The sequence below is a fragment of the Fukomys damarensis genome, unplaced genomic scaffold (genome assembly GCF_012274545.1).
Source record: "Fukomys damarensis isolate Sample0158 unplaced genomic scaffold, DMR_v1.0_HiC HiC_scaffold_15, whole genome shotgun sequence".
Taxonomy (NCBI): Eukaryota; Metazoa; Chordata; class Mammalia; order Rodentia; family Bathyergidae; genus Fukomys; species Fukomys damarensis.
Window position 1 is genome coordinate 20,477,551 of NW_022900927.1, and position 25,759 is coordinate 20,503,309.

Consider the following 25,759-nt stretch of genomic DNA (forward strand, 5'->3'; position numbering starts at 1 on the left):
TCTTTTTTTTTTTTTTTTTGAGGCAGGGTCTCACTATGTAGTTGAGACTGACCTAGAACTCACTATGCAGCCCGTGCTGGTCTCTAACTCACAGCAATCCTTCTGCCTCAGCCTCCCAAGTGCTAGGATTACAGGAACCACACCTGGCTAAATTCTTAATTTGCATTTATTTTCTATTTACTTTGGTGGGGATCAAACTCAGGACCTTGTGCTTGGCAGGCAGGTGTGGGCACCACTGAGCTAAATCCCTGGCTCTAAAGTTGTATTTATTATAATTACTGTTATAAAAAAAAACAAAAAAACACTCCAGGGCTAGGGATTTAGCTCAATGGTTCTGCCACCTGCCTGGCAATGGCAAGGTCCTGAGTTCGATTCCTGATACCAAAAAACAACTTGCTCAAAAGAAAGTTATTAAATATCAAATTATCCAACTCTTTCTACATCAAGATGAATCAGCTGAACATGATAGTGTATACCTGTAATTGCAGCATATGGAAGGCTCAGGCAGGAAGATCTCAAGTTTAAACTCAGCCTGGGTAACTTGGCAAAACCCTGTCTCAAACTTTTTTTAAAAAAAGGGCTGGAAGGGCTGGGGATTTAGCTCAGCGGCGCCTCATAAATGCAAGGTTCTGAATTCAATCCCCCTGGTGGGCAAGGCTGGGGATATAGGTCAGTGTGAAGTGGTTTCAATCCCTAGTAAGTGAAAGAAAAACAACTACAACAAAAAGAATGTTGACTAACATCAGAAGCTAGAAGATATTCTCCAAAGGAACCAAATACTTTGATTGTAGTCTTGGCCTTTAGAATGCTGAGATAAAATTGTGTTGATTCTTTTTTTCTAAAACAGGGACTCAAAATGGCCTTGAACTCAAGGCAATCCTCCTACTTCAACCTCCTGAGTGCTGAGACAACAGGTGTGCACCAAGGCGCCTGGATTTTTTTTTTTTTTTTTTTTTTTTTTTTTTTTTTTTTTAGGTAGTCTTCACTATGTAGCTCAGGCTGGCTTTGAACTCAGTTATCCTCCTGCCTGTCCTCCAAGTGCTGGGATTACAGGAGTGCACCACCATGCCCAACAATTCCTGTTTTGTTTTGTTGCTTTTTGAGACAGGGTATCACTTGGCCTTGAATTCACTTTATAGCCCAGGGAACTTGTGGCGATCCTCTTGCCTTGGCCTCCCAAGTGCTGGGATTACAGGTGTGCACCACTATGCCTGGCCTAATTCCTGTTGTTTTCAACTAGCAAATCAGCTGGGCATGGTGGCACATGCCTGTAATCCTGGCATTCAGGAGGCTGAGGCAAGAGGATCCTTGTGAATTTGAGGCCAGCCTAGGCTAGCTACATAGTGAGCTCAAGGCCAGCCTGAAATGTATAGGAGACACTTTCTCAAAAATAAACAGGGCCAAGGATTTAGCACAGTGGCACTGCACCTGCCCCCCAAGCACAAGGTCCTGAGTTCGAACCCCAGGTTCCATAAATAAATAAAAAAATTAAAAAATAAACAAACTAGCAAATCTGTGGTAGGTTGCTATAAATTCAAGCCCAGCCTGGGCAACTCAGTACTGAAGTGATATGCTGTGTTAAAATAAGAAATAAAAAGGACTGGGGATGAAGACCTTGGATTCAATCCTTCAATTCCCAGTGCTGGGGAAAAATAATTTTTTTAAAGAGCTAGGATATATGTAGCTCTACGTTAAGGCCTTGGGTTCAATTCTCAGTAGTAAAGAAAAAAAAAGCAAAAAACACAAAACACTGGGAGCAAGGGGGTGCCTCAGTGGTTAAGAATGTATTTTATTGCAGGCTGGGAATTTAGCTCAGTAGCTCCCAGAAGTACAGGGGTGGTGATGGGGGGACGTGTTTTACATGCTTGGGACCTTGAGTTCAATCCCTAGCACTCTCCAAAACAACTATAAATTGGAAATACATAGTCTCACTTATTGCCCCCAAAAGAATTGTGCCTAAAACCTTTAACCCCTCATGTCAAAGGGTAAAACTGAGGCAATTGCGGGATACGATTTGACTGAAAATAAACAGGCAGACCTGAGAAGACACATTCAGAAAGGTCTAATATTTACATAGCTGCTAACAAGAACAGTGTAGGTTCTTCCACAAACACACTAGCTGGTTGAGCTCCTGGACAGACTAAACATAGGCAGCAGTTGTCACTGTGGGTGTTCTGCCAGCACAAGTGTAAAGTTATCATCAGAAATGATTATGTGGCTGCAAGTGGCTTACAGAAATCCAACAAATCTGTGTTTTGGACTCTGCATGAACCTACTCTTCTTAGAATGTCCTGTCCTAGACTTTTTCCTATAAATACAATGATCAGTTAAAATTATCCTCTATGAGCAGGGAAGAAAAATTAGGTTTGTATAAAAAAAAAAAAAAATGACTCCCCAGAGTTTAAATTCACAAATAACAATGTATAAATAGTTACACTGAGTTGAGTGCTATCATACACCCTAATTTGTTTCAAAAATCAATATCTACCCCCCAGATGGTGGTGTACACATGTAATCCCGGCACTCTGGGAAGCTGACACAAGAGGATCGAAACTTTGAGCCTGGGCAATTTAGACACTGTCTCAAAAAAAGACAGGAACATAGCTTAGTATGAAGACCCTTCATTTTTTTTTTTTTTTTTTTTTTTTTGGTACTGGGGATTGAACTCAGGACCTTGTGCTTTGGAGGCAGATGCAGTGCCACTGAGCTAAATCCTCAGCCCGTGAATGCCTTTTTGTTTTTGAGACAGGGTCTCACTATGTAGTTGAGACTGAACTGGAACTCACTATGTAGCCCAGGCTGGTCTCGAACTCACAGCGATCCTCCTGCCTCAGCCTCCTGAGTGTGTGTTTTACAGGCATGTGCCACTACGCCAGGCCCGTGAATGCCCTTGATTTAATCCTCAGTACCACAAACACATTTATAAAAATCAGTATCAATAGAACAGTTTAGGCCCAATTTCAAGTAAACTGAATGAAAATAAAAAGACCAAGTAAAAGAACAATGATAAGAATCGGTTTCCCAGGCAGAATTATTAAACGACTGCAATAAAATATGGAAATCATGCTGTTACATAAAACATCTCATGAAAGCAAGAAGGGCTGAGGATATAACTCAGGGTCAGTATACTCGTAGGAAGCCATGGTGGGTTCAATCCTAAGCACAAAAACTCACCATTACTCAAAAACCTCTATACCCTGGACTCCAAACCTTTCTATTTTTCTAAAGTACTGTCAAGAGCTCTGAGACATGCTGGATATGGTGGCACATGCCTGTAATCCCAGTATTTGGGAGGTTGCGATCACCACAAATTCACAAAATTCACAAATTCGCAGCCAGCCTAAACTAGTAAGACTTTCTCTCACTAGACCTTTTTGATAGGGTCTCACTAAACTGCTAAGTGTCCAAAACTGGGCAAAGTTCACCTTCTTTAAAAACATGTGCCTTTTTTTGGTGCCTTATATATGCTAACCATGGGCCCCACCATTAAACGATCACCAACCCTGTATTTGTTATTTTAGCATGCCAAACAAACTCAAAACGTACTTAACTGCATGTCTAACTTGCAAGAAATGATAAAACCCTTGCTGAAGTTCTGCTTTTATCCAAAAGGGCAATGATTGTGTTTGGAGAGAAACATCAGTGATCCATTTACCAAAGACCACTCCCTAAACAATTCACTCATCCTTTCCTACTGGGAAAAAGTCTAAAGATAATCTACTCTAGCGATTGTCTAGTGTTGTTTTGTTTTGGTACCAGGGATCAAACTTGGGTCCTTAAGCTTTCAAGGAAGGCAGTGGAACCAGAGCTAAATCCCCAGCCCTAGTGTTTTTGGAAGACAGGTCTCTCGCTGTCATTCAGGCTGGCCTTGATGTACCCCAGGGTAGCCTCAAATTTGTGGGGATCCTCCTTGCTCCTGCCTCCAGAGTACTGGAATTAGAGGTGTGTGCCACCACACCCAGCACAAATGCCATTTTAAGTTTGTATTTTTCAACATTATTGTGGCACCTGCCTATTATAATCCTATCTACTCAGGAGGCTAAAGCAGGAGAATCACAAAGACCTACTACCCAGGCAATTTGGGGAGAATCTGTCTCAAAATTAAAGGGATGGGGATGTAGTTTAGTGGTAGAGTGCTCACCTAGCATGTGTAAGGCCCTGAGATTAACCCTTAGTACCAAATCACTCTCCAAAAAGATTTTTTCCCGCCTTTTGTGGAGGTGTGTGGAGGTGTGTGTGTGTGTGTGTGTGTATCAGTATTCTTTTTAAACCTAAATAAACCTAGCCCATTATCCTTATATATTCTAATATCCTTAGCTCATTATCACATTTTTAGATCAGCAATTGCATTACTGGCATGCTTATAAATAGGTTTATAAATATGTAGTTATAAAATACAGCTTTGTCCTTTTTCAAGTATCAGTGAACATAGAAATTTTTTCATTTTAAACTCCACTGAAATTATTTTGTACAATGTTAGAAAAGCCTCAGCCAGGTGTGGTGGCGCATGCCTGTAATCCCAGCACTTGGGAGGCTTAGGCAGGAGGATCTCTGTGAGTTCAAGACCAGCCTGGGCTACATAGTGAGTTCCAAGTCAGTCTCAACTACATAAGTGAGATCCTGTCTCAAAAAAACAAAACAAAAAAAGTGTACTTCATATGTAGTTGATTTTATTAGCACTTAAATATTTTTCCTAGGGTTGGGGATGTAGCTCAGTAGCACCTCACCTGCCTCGAAAGTGCAAGGCTCTGAGTTCAATTCCTGGTACCAGGAGAAAAATATTTTCCCCTTGCCCTAAATAAATCTGAACAATAAAGTAATGAGATTCTAATACAGCCAAAACATAATACAAACTTTAGCTGGGCATCCTGGCGCATGCCCATAATCCCAGCACTTTGGAGAATGAGGCAGGAGAATCGTCTTGATATCAAGGCCAGCCTGGACTACAGCGAGACTCCATTTAAAAAAAAAAAAAAACAAAAACACACAAAACAAAACCCCCAAAATTATAGGTTTTTCTGAATGATCCTAATAGGCATTACAAACAAAAGATAGTCTACATGTAAAATACACTTTGAAGGAAATCTAATCAAAAGGATGGTGATCCAGATGATGGGTGCATCTTCCATCCCAATACCTTAAAAATACCCCTTTAAAAAAGCTTTTTTGATGGGCGTGGTGGCTCACGCCTGTAATCCCAGCACTCTGGAGGCTGAGGCAGGAGGATCACTGTGAGTTCGAGACCGGCCTGGGCTACATAGTGAGTTCCAGGTCAGTTTCAACTACATAGTGAGACCCTGTCTCAAAAAAACCCAAAAAACAAACAAAAAAAGTTTGATCTAAAGTCAGACATTTTCAAGGGAGCAACAGAGAGGGGGGTTGAAGACATCTTTAATGGTGCAAAGAAAGATATATTTATGGGAGGAAACGTTCCTCAGGAAAAGAGGCCAAGATAAAAGAAATAGGTAATGAAGAAAAGGAGTGGTGATAAGTACACGATGACCGGAAACACAAAAACAACTGATTTAATTTTTTTATTTAATTTTAATGACAAAGTATTATCCCTGCAAAGATTTAAACATTAGAGATCCATCCTGCCTCGATCCCGGTGTGTTCCTAGGAGTACACACTTTTCTGTGGAGCAGTCCCAACCTTCTTCTGTGGGCCTACAAATGCATTCTAACGAGATTTTTCTTGGACGCCTTCCATAAAGTATAAACCGACTGACACTTTCGTTGTAACACTGAGTTCCTCCCTCAACAACTGCAAGTCTAAAACTCCCCCTCTTCAGGAGCTCCTGTCCACCTACAGGCTCCGGATGAGGTCCACCTATTTAATCGCCCGACTCCCGCGTTCCCCACTGGAGTCAAACCTCTGCCTCTCTGAGGCCAACCTACCGCGCGCTTCGTGCTCACTGGCTCAGTGAGACGCTGCTCAGGAGGGGATAACCCGCCTCCCACATTCCGATGGCCCAAGGGCCGATCAGTCGGCAGCTCGAGGCAGACCCAATTGGCCTATACACTCGCCAGTCAAACTCTTCGGCTGCACAGCTCCAAAGAACCTGCAGGGATAAAACATCCCGCCCCCTGTTCTTCTATTGGTTGGCCCGACCCTTTGCTACCCCTTCACTAGCCCCCCCACCCCAAGATCCATTCATTTCACACAATAACGGGCCAAACTGGGGCCGGTTCAAGACCTCCTATGTATAAGCAAGACTCTCTGCCACTTACCTGGGATCGAGAGTGATCACTCACACTAACGCCCGCCCTGTTCCTCTGTGGTGAGGCTGCACCACAGGTCACTGCTGCCGCCGCCTCCTCCTGCGCAACGCCAACCGCCCGCCAAAACGGATCCTTCCTTGCGCCTGCGCAACCAATCCTGGAACTAGACCCTTTCTCCGCCCACAACGCCTGCGCAAAACAGGGCACAACTCCCGCCGCCACGCAGGCGCCGTAGGCTCACCGCCCTCTCTCGCCCGCCATTTCACGTGTCCCAAACGGCAGGCGGAATTTAATACGCCTGCGTAAACTCGCCATTTTATTACACATGCGCTCAATTGGTAGTCAAAGCGAAGAAAATTTTGTCACAAAATACTTTCCTAACGTGTAGTATTAATCACCCTTTGCAAAGCGGATTGAAAGTAATATCTGGGTTTGGAGGATTAAAAGAGCGTTTAAATCCCAGAACACATTCAAATGTGAACGATTGGCAAGGTAGCCAATCAAACTGGGTAACAGTAACATTCCTCAGAAACCAATGGACTCGAAGAGGCGGAGCCTTCGTAGACCGCCCAAAGGGATGACGTCTAGGGCGTATGCGCATCACGGACCAATAGTAGAGGTAAACTGTTTCAAATGTCCAATGAGAGCTGGATAGGGGCGGAGTCTACCAATAACGTAAGCGCGGAGGCGGGATAAAAAGGCGAGCTAGGAGGCAGGCTGCTGAGTACGGTTGTTAGCTCACTCCTTTTTGCTCGTGGACACCGCCGGGGAAGCATCGTTAGTCTTTCTTCCGACTGCCGTCATGTCTAAATCAGAGGTAAGCAAGACGACTTTGCAACTTTTCTTCCCCGCCTCTTTCCGAGCTCGGTAGGATGCAGCTTGGTTGCATTGCACGCACCAGCGCTTTCAGCAGTTTTTTTCGGTTGCTGCCAGGGCCTACTCCCGAAGTTCAGGTCGCCATTTTGTCCTCGTCGTCGCCATGAGGCCGCTCCCCTCCAACCATTAATTGTCGCTCCGGGATAATTACTCGAGGCCAAACTCACGAGCATATACAGCCTGTTATATACTTTGTTTTCTGAGCAAATGTCTTGAAAGAGTTATTGGTGTGTTCTTGGAGACACACTCTCCCGCCCTGGCCTTTTGTTGGCGCCTGCGTCTGGAGTGGAGTAGGGACGCATGCGCTTGGAGCTGCCCAGCCTTCCGCGCACCACCTCTCCTGGAGGGAGAAGCACGTGTTTTGTTTGGTGCGGCCTGGGCGAACAATGAGTGCTTCTTAGGTTGGTGCCTGCTTTTGCTTTTTCAAAATCTTGCAGCTTCACTAAATGCTCCCCTTCCCCACTCTAGTCTCCTAAGGAGCCCGAACAGCTGCGGAAGCTCTTCATCGGAGGGCTGAGCTTTGAAACAACAGATGAGAGCCTGAGAAGCCATTTTGAGCAATGGGGAACACTCACAGACTGTGTGGTAAGAACTGGAAGGGCCAAAAGGCCATATAACTAGATGATTCCTGAGCTTATCGGACTGTCGTTCCTGCTTGATCGTTTATGGAGGTATTTCATGGAATTATAGAAGTAATTTGGCAAAGGAACTAGCTTTGTTATCCAGTGTTCGACGTTACTCTAAATCTAGTGGGGAGCTGACTTTGTATACAGGCTTGGTGTAAAGTTTCTTGTTGACCACACTTGAAGTAGAAATAACACCAATTTCCGGGGACAGACCATGCGTTAATGAATTGACTTTTCTCAGGTAATGAGAGATCCCAACACCAAACGTTCCAGGGGCTTTGGGTTTGTCACTTATGCCACTGTGGAAGAGGTGGATGCAGCCATGAATGCAAGGCCACACAAGGTGGATGGAAGAGTTGTGGAGCCAAAGAGAGCTGTCTCAAGAGAAGTGAGCGATTATTTCTGCCCTTTATTTTTCCTGGTGATATGCTAATCCTGATACCAGGTTTCAAAAGATCTAAATTTTTTTTTAAGTTCTTTAAAATGTGAGGACAGGTTCTGCTCATCTAAATAACTCGAGCTGTCTTTATTATTAGGATTCTCAAAGACCAGGTGCCCACTTAACTGTGAAGAAGATCTTTGTTGGTGGCATTAAAGAAGATACTGAAGAACATCACCTACGAGATTATTTTGAACAGTATGGGAAAATTGAAGTGATTGAAATCATGACTGACCGAGGCAGTGGGAAGAAAAGGGGCTTTGCTTTTGTAACCTTTGATGACCACGATTCTGTGGATAAGATTGTCAGTAAGTAGCAAGTTAGCATTTTCTAAGGGCTCTTAAAATCATGTTTGCTGGGTGTGGTGGTGCTCGCTTTTAATCCCAGCACTCGAGGCTGAGGCAGGAGAATTGCTATGAGTTCGAGGCCAGCCTGGGCTACATAGTGAGTTCCCAGTCAATCTCAACTACATAGTGAGATCCTGTCTCAAAAAAACAAAACATAATGTTTAAACCCTAAGGTCTTGTTTGCCTTTAAATTTTTTTAGTTCAAAAATACCATACTGTGAATGGCCACAACTGTGAAGTGAGGAAAGCCCTGTCAAAACAGGAGATGGCTAGTGCTTCATCTAGCCAAAGAGGTATGTTTAGTGCTTAGTTAAACCTTAAGAGGTAAATTTGAGCTACTGCAAACTTTTAACACTTGAATTTTAATTTCTTTAAGGTCGAAGTGGTTCTGGAAATTTTGGTGGTGGCCGTGGAGGTGGTTTTGGTGGCAATGACAATTTTGGTCGTGGAGGAAACTTCAGTGGTCGAGGTAAGGCTACACAATAACTTTGTAATCTTATCTGTCATTTTTGTAACTGTTAGCCTACATTTTCAGTTACATTTTGTCTAGTTTCCTAACCCAAATATAGTTATTTTTAAAAAATTGTATTTGTTGCACAATTAATATATGTTATCACACCTAATTTAAAATTTCACTTCCAGGTGGCTTTAGTGGCAGCCGTGGTGGAGGTGGATATGGTGGCAGTGGGGATGGCTACAATGGATTTGGTAATGATGGTAAGTTTTTAAAGGAGTATGTAAGTAAAATTTTCTGGCAACCTGTACCTTTAGAATAGGCTAGTAGAAACTAAAACTAGTGCATGACAAGCTCACCTCAGCCCATAATACGCATGCTGTGAACAGGCCTTCAGCCGTTACACTGAACATATTTTTATTGTTAAATACTTTTGTCTTATTGAGAAGAATTGTATTCTTGTAGGTGGTTATGGAGGAGGCGGCCCTGGTTACTCTGGAGGAAGCAGAGGCTATGGAAGTGGTGGACAGGGTTATGGAAACCAGGGCAGTGGCTATGGCGGGAGTGGCAGCTATGACAGCTATAACAACGGAGGAGGCGGAGGCGGCTTTGGCGGTGGTAGTGGTAGGTATCCAGTGATCCAAGTACTTGGTGTGATAGCTAGATTAGCTTTTTAGAGTTTGTGACCTTACTGGAATTTGAAGCTCTTAAAGCGTGTGGCACACTGCATGGTATATTATGAACAAGCTTGCTGTGCTACCTCCTCCTGGCTTTAAGCTGGGGCCGCCTCACTCCCAAATAAGTAGATGGATAAGTGGATAGTGGTGTCTTGAATTTAAGTTAGATTAGCATCACTGTGGCAGGATGTATCTAAACTTCTTTGGGACCTTAGGCATTTAGTTGATCTATATCCACAAAAGTTGGTTACACTGGCCTGGGATGCATAAAGGCCTTCAAGACTGGAGAGTGCTTGTGAGTACCACTAAGGAAAACTCAAAATTGTGTCATGGTGAGTTCAGTTGGGTTTTTTCTTTTAATTCTGGCTTATTCATGAATGCCTTACCCAGAGAGTGAAGTATAAAGAATTTGGAGGACCAGTTTGGGAGGAAGGAAGGCAGCTAATGTAGCCTCTTTCATTCTGAACACTAAGCACAGTTGGGCACCATCCATCATCTTCTCCAAGTAACAGATAAGGGCCTTTTTCCATTTCTAGGAAGCAGTTTTGGAGGTGGTGGAGGCTACAATGATTTTGGCAATTACAACAATCAGTCTTCAAATTTTGGACCTATGAAGGGAGGAAACTTTGGAGGCAGAAGCTCTGGGCCCTATGGTGGTGGAGGCCAGTACTTTGCCAAACCACGAAATCAAGGTATACTATCTAGTAATAATGGCGGAGGGTAGAAAATTACATTAACTCATCAAATTTGTTGTGTGTGAACAGTAAAATGCTACTATTTAAAGTCATCAAACTTGGTGATTTGCAATCAAATCCATTTGTCAGTTTAGGCAAGGTTTATTTTGAATAGTGGGGTTCATGAACTTGAACTTTAACTAATAATAAAGTCATTTCAGCTGGGGATTTAGCTCAGTGGCACCAGGCCTGCCTCATAAGCACAAGGTCCTAAATTCAATCCCCAGTACCCAAAAAGAACCTATGTATGTATTTGCAGTAAATCACTGCTTCCAAAGTCTAAACGAGACTTTATTTTAGGTGGCTATGGCGGTTCCAGCAGCAGCAGTAGCTATGGAAGTGGCAGAAGGTTTTAATACTGCCAGGTAAGCAACCCCTTTTTTTGTGTTGACTTAAATTTTTCATAATTGCTGATAAACACAGTAACCCTAATGTAGCTGAGCAGTACAACATAGTTAACATTATAATTGCAGTAAAATTGTGGATGTTAATGTTCAGATCAGCAAAATTTGTGGGAAACAACTTGCTGTTGGATTATAGCCTTGAGTCTTATTATGTTTAGATTAACAACTTTATTCCATATTGTTCAACAGGAAACAAAGCTTAGCAGGAGAGGAGAGCCAGAGAAGTGACAGGGAAGCTACAGGTTACAACAGATTTGTGAACTCAGCCAAGCACAGTGGTGGCAGGGCCTAGCTGCTACAAAGAAGACATGTTTTAGACAATACTCATGTGTATGGGCAAAAAAAACTCGAGGACTGTATTTGTGACTAATTGTATAACAGGTTATTTTAGTTTCTGTTCTGTGGAAAGTGTAAAGCATTCCAACAAAGGGTTTTAATGTAGACTTTTTTTTTGCACCCATGCTGTTGATTGCTAAATGTAATAGTCTGATCATGACGCTGAATAAATGTGTCTTTACTGGGCCCTATGGTGGTGGAGGCCAGTACTTTGCCAAACCACGAAATCAAGGTATACTATCTAGTAATAATGGCGGAGGGTAGAAAATTACATTAACTCATCAAATTTGTTGTGTGTGAACAGTAAAATGCTACTATTTAAAGTCATCAAACTTGGTGATTTGCAATCAAATCCATTTGTCAGTTTAGGCAAGGTTTATTTTGAATAGTGGGGTTCATGAACTTGAACTTTAACTAATAATAAAGTCATTTCAGCTGGGGATTTAGCTCAGTGGCACCAGGCCTGCCTCATAAGCACAAGGTCCTAAATTCAATCCCCAGTACCCAAAAAGAACCTATGTATGTATTTGCAGTAAATCACTGCTTCCAAAGTCTAAACGAGACTTTATTTTAGGTGGCTATGGCGGTTCCAGCAGCAGCAGTAGCTATGGAAGTGGCAGAAGGTTTTAATACTGCCAGGTAAGCAACCCCTTTTTTTGTGTTGACTTAAATTTTTCATAATTGCTGATAAACACAGTAACCCTAATGTAGCTGAGCAGTACAACATAGTTAACATTATAATTGCAGTAAAATTGTGGATGTTAATGTTCAGATCAGCAAAATTTGTGGGAAACAACTTGCTGTTGGATTATAGCCTTGAGTCTTATTATGTTTAGATTAACAACTTTATTCCATATTGTTCAACAGGAAACAAAGCTTAGCAGGAGAGGAGAGCCAGAGAAGTGACAGGGAAGCTACAGGTTACAACAGATTTGTGAACTCAGCCAAGCACAGTGGTGGCAGGGCCTAGCTGCTACAAAGAAGACATGTTTTAGACAATACTCATGTGTATGGGCAAAAAAAACTCGAGGACTGTATTTGTGACTAATTGTATAACAGGTTATTTTAGTTTCTGTTCTGAGGAAAGTGTAAAGCATTCCAACAAAAGGTTTTAATGTAGACTTTTTTTTTGCACCCATGCTGTTGATTGCTAAATGTAATAGTCTGATCATGACGCTGAATAAATGTGTCTTTTTTTTAAATGTGCTGTGTAAAGTTAGTCTACTCTGAAGCCATCTTGGTAAACATCCCCAACAGTGTGAAGTTAGAATTCCTTCAGGTTGATGCCAGGTTCCATTTAAAATTTCTTCACAATTGCTTGGGTAATGAAGCCGTTGTCTTCAGAAACCTTGGTGTAGTTGAACTGACAATTACTGTTGTGACCTGAATTTGACCATTGAAAAGGTCACCCAAGCAAGCAGAGTCAGTTACTTACTTGGTTATAAAAATGATTGTTGGCACATCCTATACAATATCTAAATTGAATAATGGTACCAGATAAAATGATAGATGGGATTGAAGCTGTGTATCATCCATTATCATGTGTAATCAATAAACGATTTAATTCTCTTGAATGGAATGACAACTGTATGGATTTGGGACTGGCAGAGATTTGTACTTTTTTCCCTACCCATTCATTGCCCCTGATAAATGTTGAATGCTTCTATCACAATACAAGTTCAAAGCTCTGCCAGAGAATAGCAACCAGCTGCTGGCTAAAGCTGCCCCATAAATCCAGATTAGAAATTTTGGGAAGCTTTTTTTTTTTTTTTTTTAAGTTACAAGTACTAGTAAGAATTTTAATCAACAAATAGTTTTACATTAAAGGAAAACTGCAGTTTTGCTGGGTCGTGGGTGGGTGGGTCTTCAGGTCAGGTCAATTATTTGGAGATTAAAGCCAAGAAATAATTTTCTGCATGATTTCATGTTCACTGCAGTTTTCCTTTAAATATGGCACAAGGTCACACAACCATTCTTAAAAGTGTTTATTGTATAGAAATTCCAAACTATTCCAACCATTGTTATCTGTATAGTTTCTTTCGAGCCTTCCCTTTGGTACTCAACTTTGGTGCCATTGTACTTCAGCAGCATAGATTCTTGTTTATCATTAGGATTGTGTATCCATCTGATGGGTGTGTTACTTGGAAGTCTGGGGAGGAGGGTTGGGGGAAGTGGGGTGGGAGGTGTGGGGGGTGGGAAAGCATGGACATTAGATCCATGATACTGGCTGAGTTTGCAATAGCAGGCGGAACCTTAACTATTGAGGGAGTTTGCAGATACCTCAGGATTCGTGACAATGCCTTTAAAGATCCAGGAGATGTTCAGCTACTAGGAACTGCTAGCAAGTATAGCGCGAATGGCTCCGAGCTCAGACACTCTGCAGCTGAGAGTAGACACTTATGGTATGTGGAGTACAGATAAGCCAGGGGCAGGCCACGGCACTCTCCAGGAAAGCTAGGAGAGAGTGAAGTTTCAGTGACCATCGCAAGGAAGGAGGCAGACAAGAGTAAGGCACACCTGACTCTTAGGACTAGCAGTAAGAACCAGGAGGAAAGGTTTTATTGCTATTCTGGTAGGTAAGAACAGATTTTACTTACATCCATTTAGTTAACCTAAAATCCAAGTTTTCTATTGCATTTTCCTTAATATATTGAGCCAAAACTAGTCCAGTTAAGCTGAACTTGGTTTTTCTGGAGATAGTTTTAAATTGATACCCTACTATTGTTGGCTCTTAAATGAAATAAATGAGCACATTAATTCTATTATGAAGATATTTTTGCCCATTAATTTTACTCATTTCTTTGGCCCATTTCATTAAAACAATGGCTCAATGCATTAGAACCCTTTCCCCAAAATGGTGGGAGGTAGGGTGGGCCACTAGTGGGAGGAAGGGGTGGGGGTTGTAGCTACAAGATGGGCCTTGGTCTCAGAAAATGAGCCAGTTCTAAAGATTGTTTACTTTTCTAGGGGAGGAATCTGCTACTACAAGCTTTATCAGCTGTTATTTTTTTTTTAAACTTCCAAGTTCATAGCCAAAAGGTAAGTTTTTTTAAATTAATGACCAAGAGTAATTTGTATTCCTAAATTAAAGAGTGACAGGCATGCTTCCTAGTGAGACCAAAAGGTCTAGTCAAGCAAGTTGTGATCACGAAAATGTTACTAGAGCAACTATCTCGGCTGGGGTGTATGTAGCTCATGGGTAGAGCTTCAGGTTGATATATGATAGGGCCACCGACCAGTTTACCACTAATGTACATTCCTAACCCTGTTGAGAGTTTCTGAATTGCCCAGGCTTGCCCTAAAACTTAGGATTCTCCTGCCTCATCCTCCTGAGTAATTTGGATTATAGCAGATGTCCCATCTCCAGCTACAAAGGGTAGTTTTGGGTGTTTAGTACAAGATTTTGCGTGGGCTAGGCTGGCTTTGAATTTAACTGCTGCTGCTTCTGCCTCCCTAGTGCTAGGACAACAGGTGTGTACTGCCACACCTGGCAAAAGAGGTCACTCAAGGGCAGTCTGGTGTTTTCAGTAATGGTAGGTATTGTAGAACCCTGTGACTTTGCTTATGTAAAAATATTTCATGAGCTCTTTTTCCTTTTGCAGGGGACATCCTTGTGAGGACAGACAGCCTTTATCTGAGCCACTACTTCATTCTCACTGCCATGCAGTTGGTTTTAGCTGTTCTGCAGCTCTGATTAATCATTCAAGTTTGTGAATGGGTTTTTAAATAAACTACTTTAATTCAGCTTATTTTCCTTGCCTTCCTTTATGGTACAGCTCGCATCCTGTTTTCATATGTGGGAGTGGGAAGAAAATATGTCAGTGATCCATTTCTCTGGTAAACTAGGGTTTAGCAAAGCCTCACCCTTGTAAGTTACATGTCGGACGTAGGGCTATATTAAATAGGTGGTCACTGACATTTAAAGCCAGATGTTTCAGAAACTTAAAACAGCATAGACGTTTAAAATGAAATCGTGGGCCAAGGATTAGCTCAATAGTGCTGTGCCTGCCTGGCAAGTGCTAGGTCCTAAACTGATAACTTGTACCCAAAAAAGAATGAAGTGTTGGCATTCACATTGGGATCCTGTAAAATGGTTTCTATGGCTAGGTTTTGCTGTTTTCAGGTTTGTACTAAGTTGTGGTTTAATAGAACCAGGCCTTCATTAGGAGTAATGTTTCCAGATAAGCTGTGTACCACTGCTCTGCTAGGGCACTTCTTAGCTCTGGCAAGGAAAAATCAAATTGTACAAGTTAATGGGTGCTGAGCTGAATGCTGGGAGCTGTTTACGTTGAGGGGGGGCTTAACAGCAGATGCTCAGTAAATAGGGCAGATGGAATCAAAATAACCCCCCAGGCACTGAGATGTCATAATTGTGTACACACCTGAGCACACTGCCCTTGAGCATCCAAGTAAAATATTCCACCCAGATTGCTTATCCCCTTTGAAACCTATGTAAATTTAATTCCTTTCCCAGTTAGGGGAAGTAGCTAATACTTGTGGTGTTAGCCCACTCACCCATGGATGAAATCTCCCGGCTAGCTTCTACTACCCCAGTGTCAGCCCTTCCACACATGAATGTGATAAACTTGACTTCCAAGCCAGCTGCTAGAATCTCCCCGAGTGCTTCCTGTCTACAAAAAAACTCAAAAGTCTGTTTTGACAAGTGGATTCTTTATAATAGGGTCTTGATAAGTTGTCCTGGTTGGGTTCACATTTACCATCCTGCTTCATCCTCCCAGAGTACTGAGAATGTAGGTGTCCTATAGCTGGCATCAACCAGAAATTTAAGAGCAGTACAGAAGCAATAACTAACTACATGGTAGCAAATGCTGAAGTTTCTCAGGTTCACCTGTCCAGCCTAAATTTTGAAACAGTAGGGCTGGGCTGGGAATTTAGCTCAGTGGCACTGCTGCCTCAGCAAGCAGAAGGTCCTGAATTCCCTCTCCAGTACCAACAGAAACAAATAGGGCTGGCTATGATGGGCCCTCCTGTAACCTTAGCACTTAGGAAGCTGACAAGAGGATTGGTAGGAGTTAGGCCAGCCTGAACTGAACTATGTAGGGATAAGGTAAATTCTAGAGAAAAGCTTGCCTTGACTCATTCTGAAATCCTCTACTTAGGGGCCTAAGGTATCTTAAATATCAGAAGAATGATCCAGCTTTCCTTAGGCAATAAACTTGAGTGTGAATTCACTATGGAGACTAGGCTTGCCTGGAACTTGGTCATTGGTTTCTCTATTTGAAACAAATTTGCTAGAAGAGGGTTCTAATTTTGGATAATATTGGAAGCATAAGATAGTTCACTGACATAACAGCTTGATTAAATATTTCTATTAAAAAATTTACATTCTGGGGATTTAGTTCAGTGGTTCTGCTGCCTGCCTCACAAGCTCAAGGTCCCAAGTTTGATCACCAGTACCAAAAAAAAAAAAAAAAAAAAACTTACTATCACAATCCATGTACTTCACTGTACTGTATGTTTATACAAGGTTGAAGAGTAAATTCATATTTTCTAGGTAAGCAAGTAGATTCAAGGAAGATAACCTTGTCAAAGTTCCTGCACCCACTGGATCTCATAACTCAGACAACACCACAGACAATTCTGTACCCCATAGTACTGTATACCCCATTTCAGTGCAATTTCTGTGGCAGCACAGTGTTTTCTCTCCTGTTTATCATCAAATCTGGAACTTAACTAGGTAAATGTCTGAATGTGCCTGTTATTTATTACCTTTTTTATGAACTTGGGTAGAATAGAAAAATCCTTAGGGAAAATACAATCAAACTTGCAGACAGTCCAAGACCGTGCCCTTTACAGTTTGAAATATAGGAATATTGTCAATCTTTTGAATGAATTTAAAAGTGGACAAGCTGCCTGGAGTATATTCAAATCTGTTGGGAATACAGAAATTCAAATTGGTTTCTTGCCTTAAACTAGGGCCAGAACTACATTTTCCAAAACCTGTGAGTGTGGACATTCTACATTCCTTTGTATCTCACATCACTTGGCTGCTTTTGGGTCCCAATGCGTGTAGTGTTTAACTCAAACCTGGAAGTAGATTTCCTGTTGAAGCTTATAAAACAGGACAGGGAAAAACAAAAACCTCCAAAGAGGTTCATTGTGTGATTCAGTGACTGGAAAGATTGGGAACCACTTACCTCCAAGGAGATTGTATATGCTGGTGTCAGGGAGGCTTGATTGGGCTTTTTTGGGGGGGCTGGGGTGTGAGATGGTATGTAGTTCAGGCTAGCCTAAAACAGTGATCCTTCTGCCTCAGCCTCCCAAGTGCTGGGATTACAGGTTTGTGCCACCACACCCAGTGGTTTGACTGGATTTTGATGTGGCTCAAGAACCTGAAATTTCACTGGGTGTGGTGGCACATACCTGTAATCCCAGCACTTGGGAGGCTGAGGTAGCAGGATACTGTCAGTTCAAAAAGTCAGCCTGAGCTACACTTTGAGACCCTGTCTCAAAAACAAAACAAAAAAAAATCTGAAATTTAGTCAACTATTGTTACAAGGGAGAGAGAAAGTATTGGATAGTGTTTTATCTACCATAACCAGAGAGAAAGGTTCACAAGAATTCATATTTTATTCCACTGTGCAACAGATTTTACCAAAGGCTTGAGTGAAATGCTTTGAAATTTCAGTGTCTAATCAAACTCTCCTTCCACTTGAGAACAGCCCAAACTTCTGAGAGAGTTCTGCCACATCAGGACCCAGGCTGGGTGAGGAGGAAAATAACAGAAAAACAGGCTCGTGGGCATTCTAGGTTGTGTTTTGTTTTGTTGTCATTGTTCCAAGATTTGAGAAAGAAAAGACCTAAACTTCAGTTATCTTACATTGAAAATGTAGCCAGCCTTGAGAGTTCTCCAGCTTTAGGAATAGGGAGCCGCTGAGGCAGGAAAATTGCAAGTTTGAGGCCAGCCTTGGCTACCTAGTAAGTCCTCCTTGCCAACAACAAGCAGTGATCTGTGAGGAATGTTCAACTTCATCACCTCCCTCAAGAAAGAAGACACAGGGTGTGGTGCCTCATGCCTGTAATCCCAACACTCAGGAGACTAAGGCGGGGAACCACCATGAGTTTGAGGCCAACCTGGGCTACATAGTTCAATGCCAGCCTGAACTACATAGCGAGACCTTGTCTCAAAAAACCAAAAAAAGCCGGGTGTGGTGGTGCACACCTGTAATCCCAGCACTCGGGAGGCTGAGGCAGGAGGATCACTGTGAGTTCGAGAACAGCCTGGGCTACATAGTGAGTTCCAGGTCAGTCTCAACTACATAGTGAGACCCTAGCTCAAAAAACAAAACAAAACAAAGACACAATGAAAAGCTATTTCTGTAAGAGCTCTTTATAGACCAAAGCCTAGACAAGAGGAAGAGGTTGGGTTGGGAAGCTAAGTCCCTTCCCTGGCCTCCAGGCAAGCCTCAGTGAACATGCCTTGGAACTTCCAGATGCCGGCTTCCCCTTGTCCTCTTGGTCTAGAGAACTTAGCACCTTTTAGGTCTCACGGCGGGGAGTACCTTTATCTGAAGGGAATAAGGGAAATACATCCCCAGCATGTCTCCCCCACTCTGGGTGCTCAGTCTGTGGCCTCCATCTTGACCCCCCGGGGTACCAGGAAGATGGCCCCGTCCGCAGCCTGTTGCAGTGCATACTCTTCAGGGGAGTAGCTGTTGCCTGCCTCATCCCGAAGGTGCTGGAAGATGTCACGGTACAGCTCTGCCAGTTGTTGGCGCATGACTTCCAGGGTGCGGTCGGCCTCCCCGCGGGCCCTGAGAAGCCGCTCCCTTTCGTTGCCCAGCCGTTCCAGCTCGCGCTCCAGCTGTACGATGGTCTCCAGCTTTCTCTTGCGGCAGTTCTGGGCAGCCACCTTGTTCTTGCCTCGCCGTCGGATGTCCCGAACTAGCGCCAGCTGGCTCTCCGTCAGCGGATACCGTGCCAACAGCTCATTAAAGTCATCTACCGGCAAGTTGACAATCTTGTCCGTTGGGAAGGGGATCTTCATGGCCAGTGCCCGCCGCTCATCCCGACTGCCCGCCTCCCCCCGTGCAGCAGGCTTAGCTCGCACAGGGCCCGTGGACGGCTCTAAGGCCATGGGGGGCTCAGCGGAAGGCAAGGCATAGTTGGGGTGCGCCAAGGAGCCGGGCATGAGTGAATAAGCGTACTCCACTGGGTACATCTCTACATATTCGCTTCGCCGCCGACCGGCCTCTGTCCCCTCCAGCTCAAGAGATTCCGCATCACTGTAGTTGAGGGATAGTCCTGAATCGGATTCTGGGTCCTCTTGGGTCTTGGGTGGCCCCGCTGGCAGCCCAATGTCCAAAAGGGCTAAGGGGTCTGGGAGGGGCTCGTTGAGCAGGCCCGAGAGGGTCAGTGGCTTGGGGACCGGTATGGCCATGTTGCTGTAGGAGTATGGGGGATCTGGGACATGGGACGCAGAAGCTGGGAGTTCGTAAGATGGTGGAGGAAGGGGGAAGCCCGTGTCTGGGTGCACTGAGCAGTAGGAGAGAGATGGCGGAGGTCCAGGGTATGGGGTTGAGGCTTGGATTTCAAATGATGGCTCACTGGGAGCATTTAGACCCTGTAAGGAAAGACACAAATAATTTGTTTTTGTTTTTTTGTTTGTTTGTTTCTTTTGAGACAGGGTCTCACTAGTAGTTGAGATTGACCTGGAACTCACTGTGTAGCCCAGGCTGGTCTCAAACCCACAGAGATCCTCCTGCCTCAGCCTCCCGAGTGCTGGGATTACAGACGTGTGCCACCACGCCCTGCAAGACACAAAGAATTTGAAGACAAGCTGAGAAAAGAAACCAGCAAATCAGGTACAATGGTGCATGCCTGTAATCCCAGGTACTTAGGAGCCTGAGGTGGGAAGATTACAGTTTCCAGGTTGAACAGCATGTCCAAGAGAGACACCCACTCATTCTGGACTTGTCAGGATCAAGTGGGGTCCTTCTGAAAGACTCCATGAAATGAAATGGTAACAAGAGAGCGGAAAATTGTCAAAAATCACTGGAAGCACTGGGCATAGTGGTGCATGCCTGTGACCCCAGCACTTGGGAGGCTGAGGCAGGAGGATTGCAGTGAGTTTGAGGCCAGCCTGGGCTCCATAGTTCAGTAGCCTGAACTGTATAGTGAGACCCTGACTGAAAAAAAAGAAAAAAAAAAAATAGAAGTTTCTGAAGTCAGCTTCAGAAGAGACCAGCCTAACTAACCCTGGAAGTTACAGAACCTGCTCAGAAGCAGCTCTTAGTAGAAATGACTCCTTGAATTCTTTCAGGAAAATAAGTCCATGTTATCCAAGATGACCCCTCAGCACCCTTTCCTGCTGTGGTTACCAAGGGTCAAAGGGTCAAGTGCACTCCCCAGCCATGCCCTGGGTACCCAGCAGAGGGAGCCATTGTGTGGAAAGGAGGGGTGGGGCAGATCCTGAGGGCCCCAGGCCCAGTGGAAGGGGAGGGCTGGGAGGCACCAAGCATCTTGGGGAGCCAGCACAAGCTCTGCCCTCTCCTTTCAGTGCCTGCCCAGGTGCAGTGAGGAGAGAACATGCTGGAAACAAGGCCCCCAACCCACATCAGGGAGCCACCCTGCTCCAGGGCAGCCTGGGACAAAGGCATCATTGTTAAGCCAACAGACACCCCTTTGTCCAAACTGTAGGAGGAGAGGACCCCAGCATAGCCTGACTCTCCTTCCTGAGGCCCCTGAACTACTGCTCTGCTACCTGGGAGAAATGGGACCAGTTGCTAAGGGCAGGGGAGAAAAAGAGGGAAGATGGGCAGGGCTGGAGGGGGGGAGGTCAGAAGGGAAGAGAGGGAGGACAGAGCAGGGGAGTAGAGTGAAAGACCTGAGCAGAATGCCTGCTGCAAGAAGCCTAGACCCAGTCAGACCCCTCCCTCCCCGGCACGCCTATCCCCTGCTCACCCACACTCCCTTTCCCCAGGTTCCTCAGGGTTTCCATCCACATCTCCCACGTACTCCAGCACTTCTTTTCCAGGGCCTGTAACATTTCTAGCCCTGAGCCCTTTCCTCCCCATCCCTGCCTCCCTTGGGCCAGAATCCCTGCTCCTCCCTTCTTCCTAGCCCTCCTCACCTGCAGCTCAGTGATGGACATGATCTCTTGCCAAGTCAGTTCCATCTCACCCAGCTCCAGTGTGGGCAGCTGAGTCCCCCTGTTCCTGCTCTGCTGAGGAGGACACAGGGGCATCCTACTGGGCCAGGGTCTGGGCCAGGTTTTCCCAAAGCCCAAAGGGCCCAGCAACCTGTGCAGAAGGGAGAAAGGCATTAGAGCTGCTCCTGCTAGATTTGGCATGTGTCCTGCCTCTCTGAAGGGGTCCCCCCAGCTTCACCCCCACTCACCCTGGACTTGTCAGCCTCCCCCTTCACCCAGCAAGTTCTTCTCTGTGCTGTGGACTCTATCTCACCTATTACAGCCACAGTCACTTCCTTTGGGAGCACGCAGGTCTTTACCTTTTTTTCCAGTAAGATGCCTTCTTCCTCCCCTACTTGTCACTCCCCCAAACTGTAGTCATGGCCACAGACAGAGTGAGATCTTCCGGGGTTTTTTGGTTGGTTTGTTTTATCATTTTGTGAGGAAACATCAAGAGTTTCCCCTGCTTTCCTCCCGTGTCCTCAGTTTTAGGGTCTCAACCTTCTTCCCTCAAGATGAGACTAAGTGCTTGGGGATCCCCAAAAAGTGTGTTGTTGTGGGAAGTGCTAGGCAGACAGCCCACCCCCTTCTGGAAGATATGGCCCAGGCCTGGCTGCCGATAGCAGCCCTGCCCTCTCCTCCTATCCTGAGCCTGGGCTCCCCTGCCTGGGCCAGACAGATAAGAGGTTTATCAGCTTCAGGCAGCAGAGGCAAAGGAGGATTGGGCTCCAGAGACACTGAACCTCCCTACGCTGTGTCCCCCAGGGGCATCTTGGCCATACCACAACCCACCCAGGGGCATCTCTTGTCTTCCAAGGTAAATAGCAACCATAGCAAAGACTTAGTTAATAAGCACTTGTCGAGAGCTGTGCCAGTGAGATTGATTTTCACAAAGATCTTGGAAAGTCCATTCAGAAACTGAGACCCAAGCTACCAAAAAAAGAAGGAAAGAGAAAAAGAAACTCAAGCTGGTAAATGGAACGATGAGGCCTGGGACCTAACTTCTTCGCTCCCCTGCAGTGCCTTCCCACCGCACTCCTGGGTCTCTCTGCTCAGAGCCAGGCCTGGCTGCCCTCCTCATTCCATCTGCACGACGGGGTCTCAGTCCCTTTTCTCCTGGGCAATATGTTTCTTTAGATCCTTGAATCCATACTGCCCTCCAGCCCCTCTCTCTTCTTTTGGCCTCACATCTAGCGGCAGCTCTACCACACAGCAGCAGTGCAATGTTGGGCAATCCGTCTCACTGCTCTGGGCCTGTTTCCTCCTTTGTAAAACCAGGGAGTTGGACTACTTCAACTTGGAGGTCCCTTTCCACCTGGTCAATTTAGCGTTCTTAGCAAGCTCTCCCTCATACGTTGATCATCTGCTCTGCTGGTCCCTCTTCTCATGCTACCTCTCTACACCCTGACACTCGTTTCTGCATCTGTTCTTGTCTGCTGCAAAAGAGTCCAACTTGGCAGGAGCCTTCTGATGTCTTAGGTCAAACACACACACACACACACACACACACACACACACACACCAGCCAAACACGCCACCACCACAAAAGTAAGAAAGGGAGGCAAGCTGAGGGTGAAGGAAACATTGCAGGATAGAGAATAGGACTGAGTGATATCAGATTGCATGACTTTAGACCACCCACCCACTGGGCCCACTGCAGCTATCCAATATGGGATCCACTGTTGGAATGATCATGAAGTTAGCAAGAGCCACAGATTATCCTTTTGAAAGAGGATCTCCCTGTGCCACTTGGCCCGCCCCTTTGTTACAGTGCCATCTCCAGAGCTGAGAGTTGGTGTGGGCACAAGCCCTTGGCCGGTAGGCAGAGTGGGTGGGGTATTTGTCTGTCCATTTCAACACCGGAACCCTACTGTCCCCACCCAGGTTCTGGCGGAAATTGCCCAAAAGGCAAAGTGAATGGAGAACGGGTTTGGGGGCAGGAACCACAACTCTTGCCTCATAGTTCTTCATCCACCCCACCCCTCTTTGGTCTCTCCTTCTATCCTCCTGGTTCTAAGGTGCAGTACAAAGATCCTGCCCTAGGAGGCAGAAGACCAAGTTCTCTCGCCTTCGAAATGCTACCTAACCTTGGGCAAAGGGCTTTCCATTGAGTCTCTTCTATTCATCGGAGGACTAGAGAATCTCAGCGCTGTGGAGGTCTCCAACTGCGTCTGGCTCAGGGAGTCACAATTTACTGTGCATCACACTCAGCTGGGGTACGTGTAAAAACAGACTCCTGAAAGCCACCTCAGTTCTGCTGAACTGAACTCACAGAACAGGTACTGAAAACCAGCATTTTAATGAGCATCCTGGTGACTCTGATGCAACTGGCCAATCTTACCTCGAAAAGCACTAGACTAGTCCAACGGTATGCACTTACAGGGGTGAACACAAAGCCAGATGGAGATCAAAGAATGTTCTCTAAGCTTCTTCAGGCCTTCAACCCTTGAGCCAGGGAAGGTTGGCCTCCAGCCTGTCTTTGAGCCTAGCTATCAGCCCTTTCTCATGAAATGCTGACGCTCAGTCTCCCCTTCTCCTGGGGACAGGAAAGTGAGAGTGTGGGAGGGGAGCCGGGGAAGGCTGGGAGGAGAGGGAGTTGAGGAGAACCTCTGGACCAGCCCCACCAGCTCTCTGGTGCAGCAGCAAGTTTGCTGCTTTACCAGACACCCAGGGTGAGTGGTGATGGTCTGCACACCAGGCATGGGCCTCCCTTAGGATCCTTAGGAGCCTACCTTGCAGAAGACTGGTGAGTTGGTACCCAGTAGAATAGGCCAGGGGAAAGTGTACTCAGAATTGGATCAAACAGAATGCCACAGGGGTCCAGAAACAGGGGAGAGGCTGGAAAAGTGTGAATAAGCAGCTCCCACCATACATGTTAACCTACATTTTAAGGTCACACAACAATCTTGCTCCATGGAGTTGCTTTTCCTTCTTCTCTTATTCCGCAGCATTATGGATCAGCTAGAACTGGTACCATCTCCAAGAACTCAAATGCATCCTCCTCAGCCAGGCATGGCGGTGCACGCCTGTAATCCTAGCACTCAGGAGGCTGAGGCAGGAGAACTGCAGAGAGTTCAAGGCCAGCTTGGACTATACAGTGGGTTCGAGGCCAGTCTACACTACACAGCAAGACTCTGTCTCAAAAAAACTAAAAAACAAAACAAACAAAAAAAAAACCTCTTCCTCCTCACTCAAATTCTGAGGTCTTAGAAAGCTGTTTTGTTTGTTTTGTTTTATTTTTTTGGTGCCAGGAATCAAACCCAGGGCTTGCTAGATGCTAAGCAAGCACTCTACCACTGAGCTACACACCTAGACCCCCAGAAAGATTGTATCACAATATAAGTACCTTACAGAATGATACAGAGCTTTGTGCTTAGAATCACTGGTGAGGGAGTCTAGGGAGAGGAAGACATTTGGCCTCCACCATTGTCCTAGGACTCTTGGCAAAAGGGAATCACGGAGAGGAGGCCTGCCTCAGGGTCCCGTTTGGGGGCTTATTAGACTACGCCACCTCTCCAGGTGTCAGTGTAGACACTAGAAGGATGGGGAGGCATCAGTAAAACAGGATGTAGACTGGCAAGTGAGCAAACCAATTAGGAAGATCAGGGAGAACTCCCAAAGTAGGAGAGGCTGACAGAGGTTACAGAGAGATGCACAAAATGAAAGAAAAAGGAAGAGCTCTGAGCAGAGCAATACCAGTTCTGTGGGTGCAGGTATGATTGAAACATGCATGGGAGCAAGGGAGCAGGGGACAAGTTTCCACGATCCTGTCCTTATTCCTAGACCCCCAACTACAGTCCTTTGGGGTCAAAGACTTGAGACTCCCAAACCCCGAAGATCTGATAGCTTCTCTCCTCTTCCACCCAGCCTCCCACCACCCAGCAGCCATCAGACTCCGAGGTCGGGACACCTTGTTCTCCCTTCCTGTTCCAGTGACCTCTCCCACCCCCAGGGCCCAGAGAAGAGAAGGGGCAGCAGGGACACAAGACGCCCCTGACCACTTCATCCCGCTGTAGCAACACTTCTGAGACTCCAGACTGCCAGCCTCTCCAATCCCTGTTTTCCCCAAGTCCCAGCCGGCTGGACAAGGCAGCAGAATGGAATGGGGCAGGAGAAAGGATGACAGCATGTGCTTGGGAGTCTGTTGGCTCCTCTGGGGCAGCCCTCCGGCTGGGCTGGAAGCTTCCTCCTGGCCTTTCCCAGACCTTCAGGGGTCCTCAGGGTACCATGATGCTGTCCCCATCCGCATCCTCCCACCCCAAAGATTCCGGAACACCCCAAAAGCCATCGAAGTCTTCTCCCAGAGGTTTTCTCAAAGATGTCAAATTCCTAAACAAGAGACACTCTGGAAAGGTTTCCTACAAATATTCTGAAAGTTGGTTTTTCCCTCCGCTCCACCTCCTCAGCCTGACCCTTGGGTCCCACGCGGACCACCCTCCCCCCAGCCCGCCCCCCACCCCACTTTCAGGCACCTGTGGCAGAGTCCAAGCAGGGT

The 25,759-nt window shown here is 45.4% G+C and overlaps 3 protein-coding genes and 1 long non-coding RNA gene across 8 annotated transcripts in view; 2 read left to right on the forward strand and 2 right to left on the reverse strand.

The window, feature by feature from the left end:
- Positions 1 to 6,392, reverse strand: part of Cbx5 (chromobox 5) — a 37,931-nt gene extending 31,539 nt beyond the window's left edge. Inside the window, exon 1 of one of the 2 annotated variants that reach the window (XM_010609375.3) lies at positions 6,231 to 6,392. The gene's annotated coding sequence lies outside the window, so the exon portion shown is untranslated. The remainder of the gene's footprint in view (positions 1 to 6,230) is intronic. The other variant, XM_010609370.3, reaches the window with a different exon arrangement.
- Positions 6,393 to 6,927: 535 nt separating this feature from the next.
- On the forward strand, positions 6,928 to 11,288 carry Hnrnpa1 (heterogeneous nuclear ribonucleoprotein A1). Of its 3 annotated transcripts, XM_010609376.3 has the most exons (11): positions 6,929 to 7,038; positions 7,566 to 7,682; positions 7,965 to 8,111; positions 8,260 to 8,470; positions 8,710 to 8,802; positions 8,886 to 8,978; positions 9,152 to 9,226; positions 9,429 to 9,587; positions 10,177 to 10,332; positions 10,675 to 10,739; positions 10,968 to 11,288. In XM_010609376.3, the coding sequence occupies exons 1-10, from the start codon at positions 7,024 to 7,026 to the stop codon at positions 10,728 to 10,730; spliced, it is 1,122 nt and encodes a 373-aa protein (XP_010607678.1). In that variant the 5' UTR covers positions 6,929 to 7,023; the 3' UTR covers positions 10,731 to 10,739; positions 10,968 to 11,288. The 3 variants fall into 3 exon arrangements, with proteins under 3 accessions (XP_010607679.1, XP_010607678.1, XP_010607680.1); XM_010609377.3 differs by lacking the exon at positions 10,968 to 11,288 and having other exon boundaries at positions 6,928 to 7,038; positions 10,675 to 10,740; XM_010609378.3 differs by lacking the exon at positions 9,429 to 9,587 and having other exon boundaries at positions 6,932 to 7,038.
- A 7-nt stretch (positions 11,289 to 11,295) lies between these two features.
- On the forward strand, positions 11,296 to 13,073 carry LOC104851944. The gene is made up of 3 exons (XR_004517267.1): positions 11,296 to 11,346; positions 11,689 to 11,753; positions 11,982 to 13,073. It is a non-coding gene; the product is annotated as an uncharacterized LOC104851944 (long non-coding RNA).
- A 5,327-nt stretch (positions 13,074 to 18,400) lies between these two features.
- Positions 18,401 to 25,753, reverse strand: Nfe2 (nuclear factor, erythroid 2). 2 transcript variants are annotated; one of them, XM_033763665.1, is made up of 3 exons: positions 25,737 to 25,753; positions 21,208 to 21,376; positions 18,401 to 19,698 (listed from the first exon to the last, which is right to left on the reverse strand). In XM_033763665.1, exons 2-3 carry the CDS (start codon positions 21,319 to 21,321, stop codon positions 18,697 to 18,699), a joined length of 1,116 nt encoding a protein of 371 aa, XP_033619556.1. In that variant the 5' UTR covers positions 21,322 to 21,376; positions 25,737 to 25,753; the 3' UTR covers positions 18,401 to 18,696. The 2 variants fall into 2 exon arrangements, with proteins under 2 accessions (XP_033619556.1, XP_010607681.2); XM_010609379.2 differs by lacking the exon at positions 25,737 to 25,753 and adding an exon at positions 21,585 to 24,296.
- Between the last annotated feature and the right edge of the window lie 6 nt (positions 25,754 to 25,759).

Bases quoted from the DNA above. Each gene is read 5' to 3' on its own strand.
- Hnrnpa1 (XM_010609377.3), top strand. The intron at 8,112-8,259 runs GTGAGCGATTAT...CTTTATTATTAG, and splicing joins AGAGAGCTGTCTCAAGAGAA to GATTCTCAAAGACCAGGTGC. The intron at 8,803-8,885 runs GTATGTTTAGTG...AATTTCTTTAAG, and splicing joins TGCTTCATCTAGCCAAAGAG to GTCGAAGTGGTTCTGGAAAT.
- Nfe2 (XM_033763665.1), bottom strand. From the start codon at position 21,321: ATGCCCCTGTGTCCTCCTCAGCAGAGCAGGAACAGGGGGACTCAGCTG. The intron at 19,699-21,207 runs GTGAGGAGGGCT...CTTTCCTTACAG, and splicing joins TGTCCATCACTGAGCTGCAG to GGTCTAAATGCTCCCAGTGA.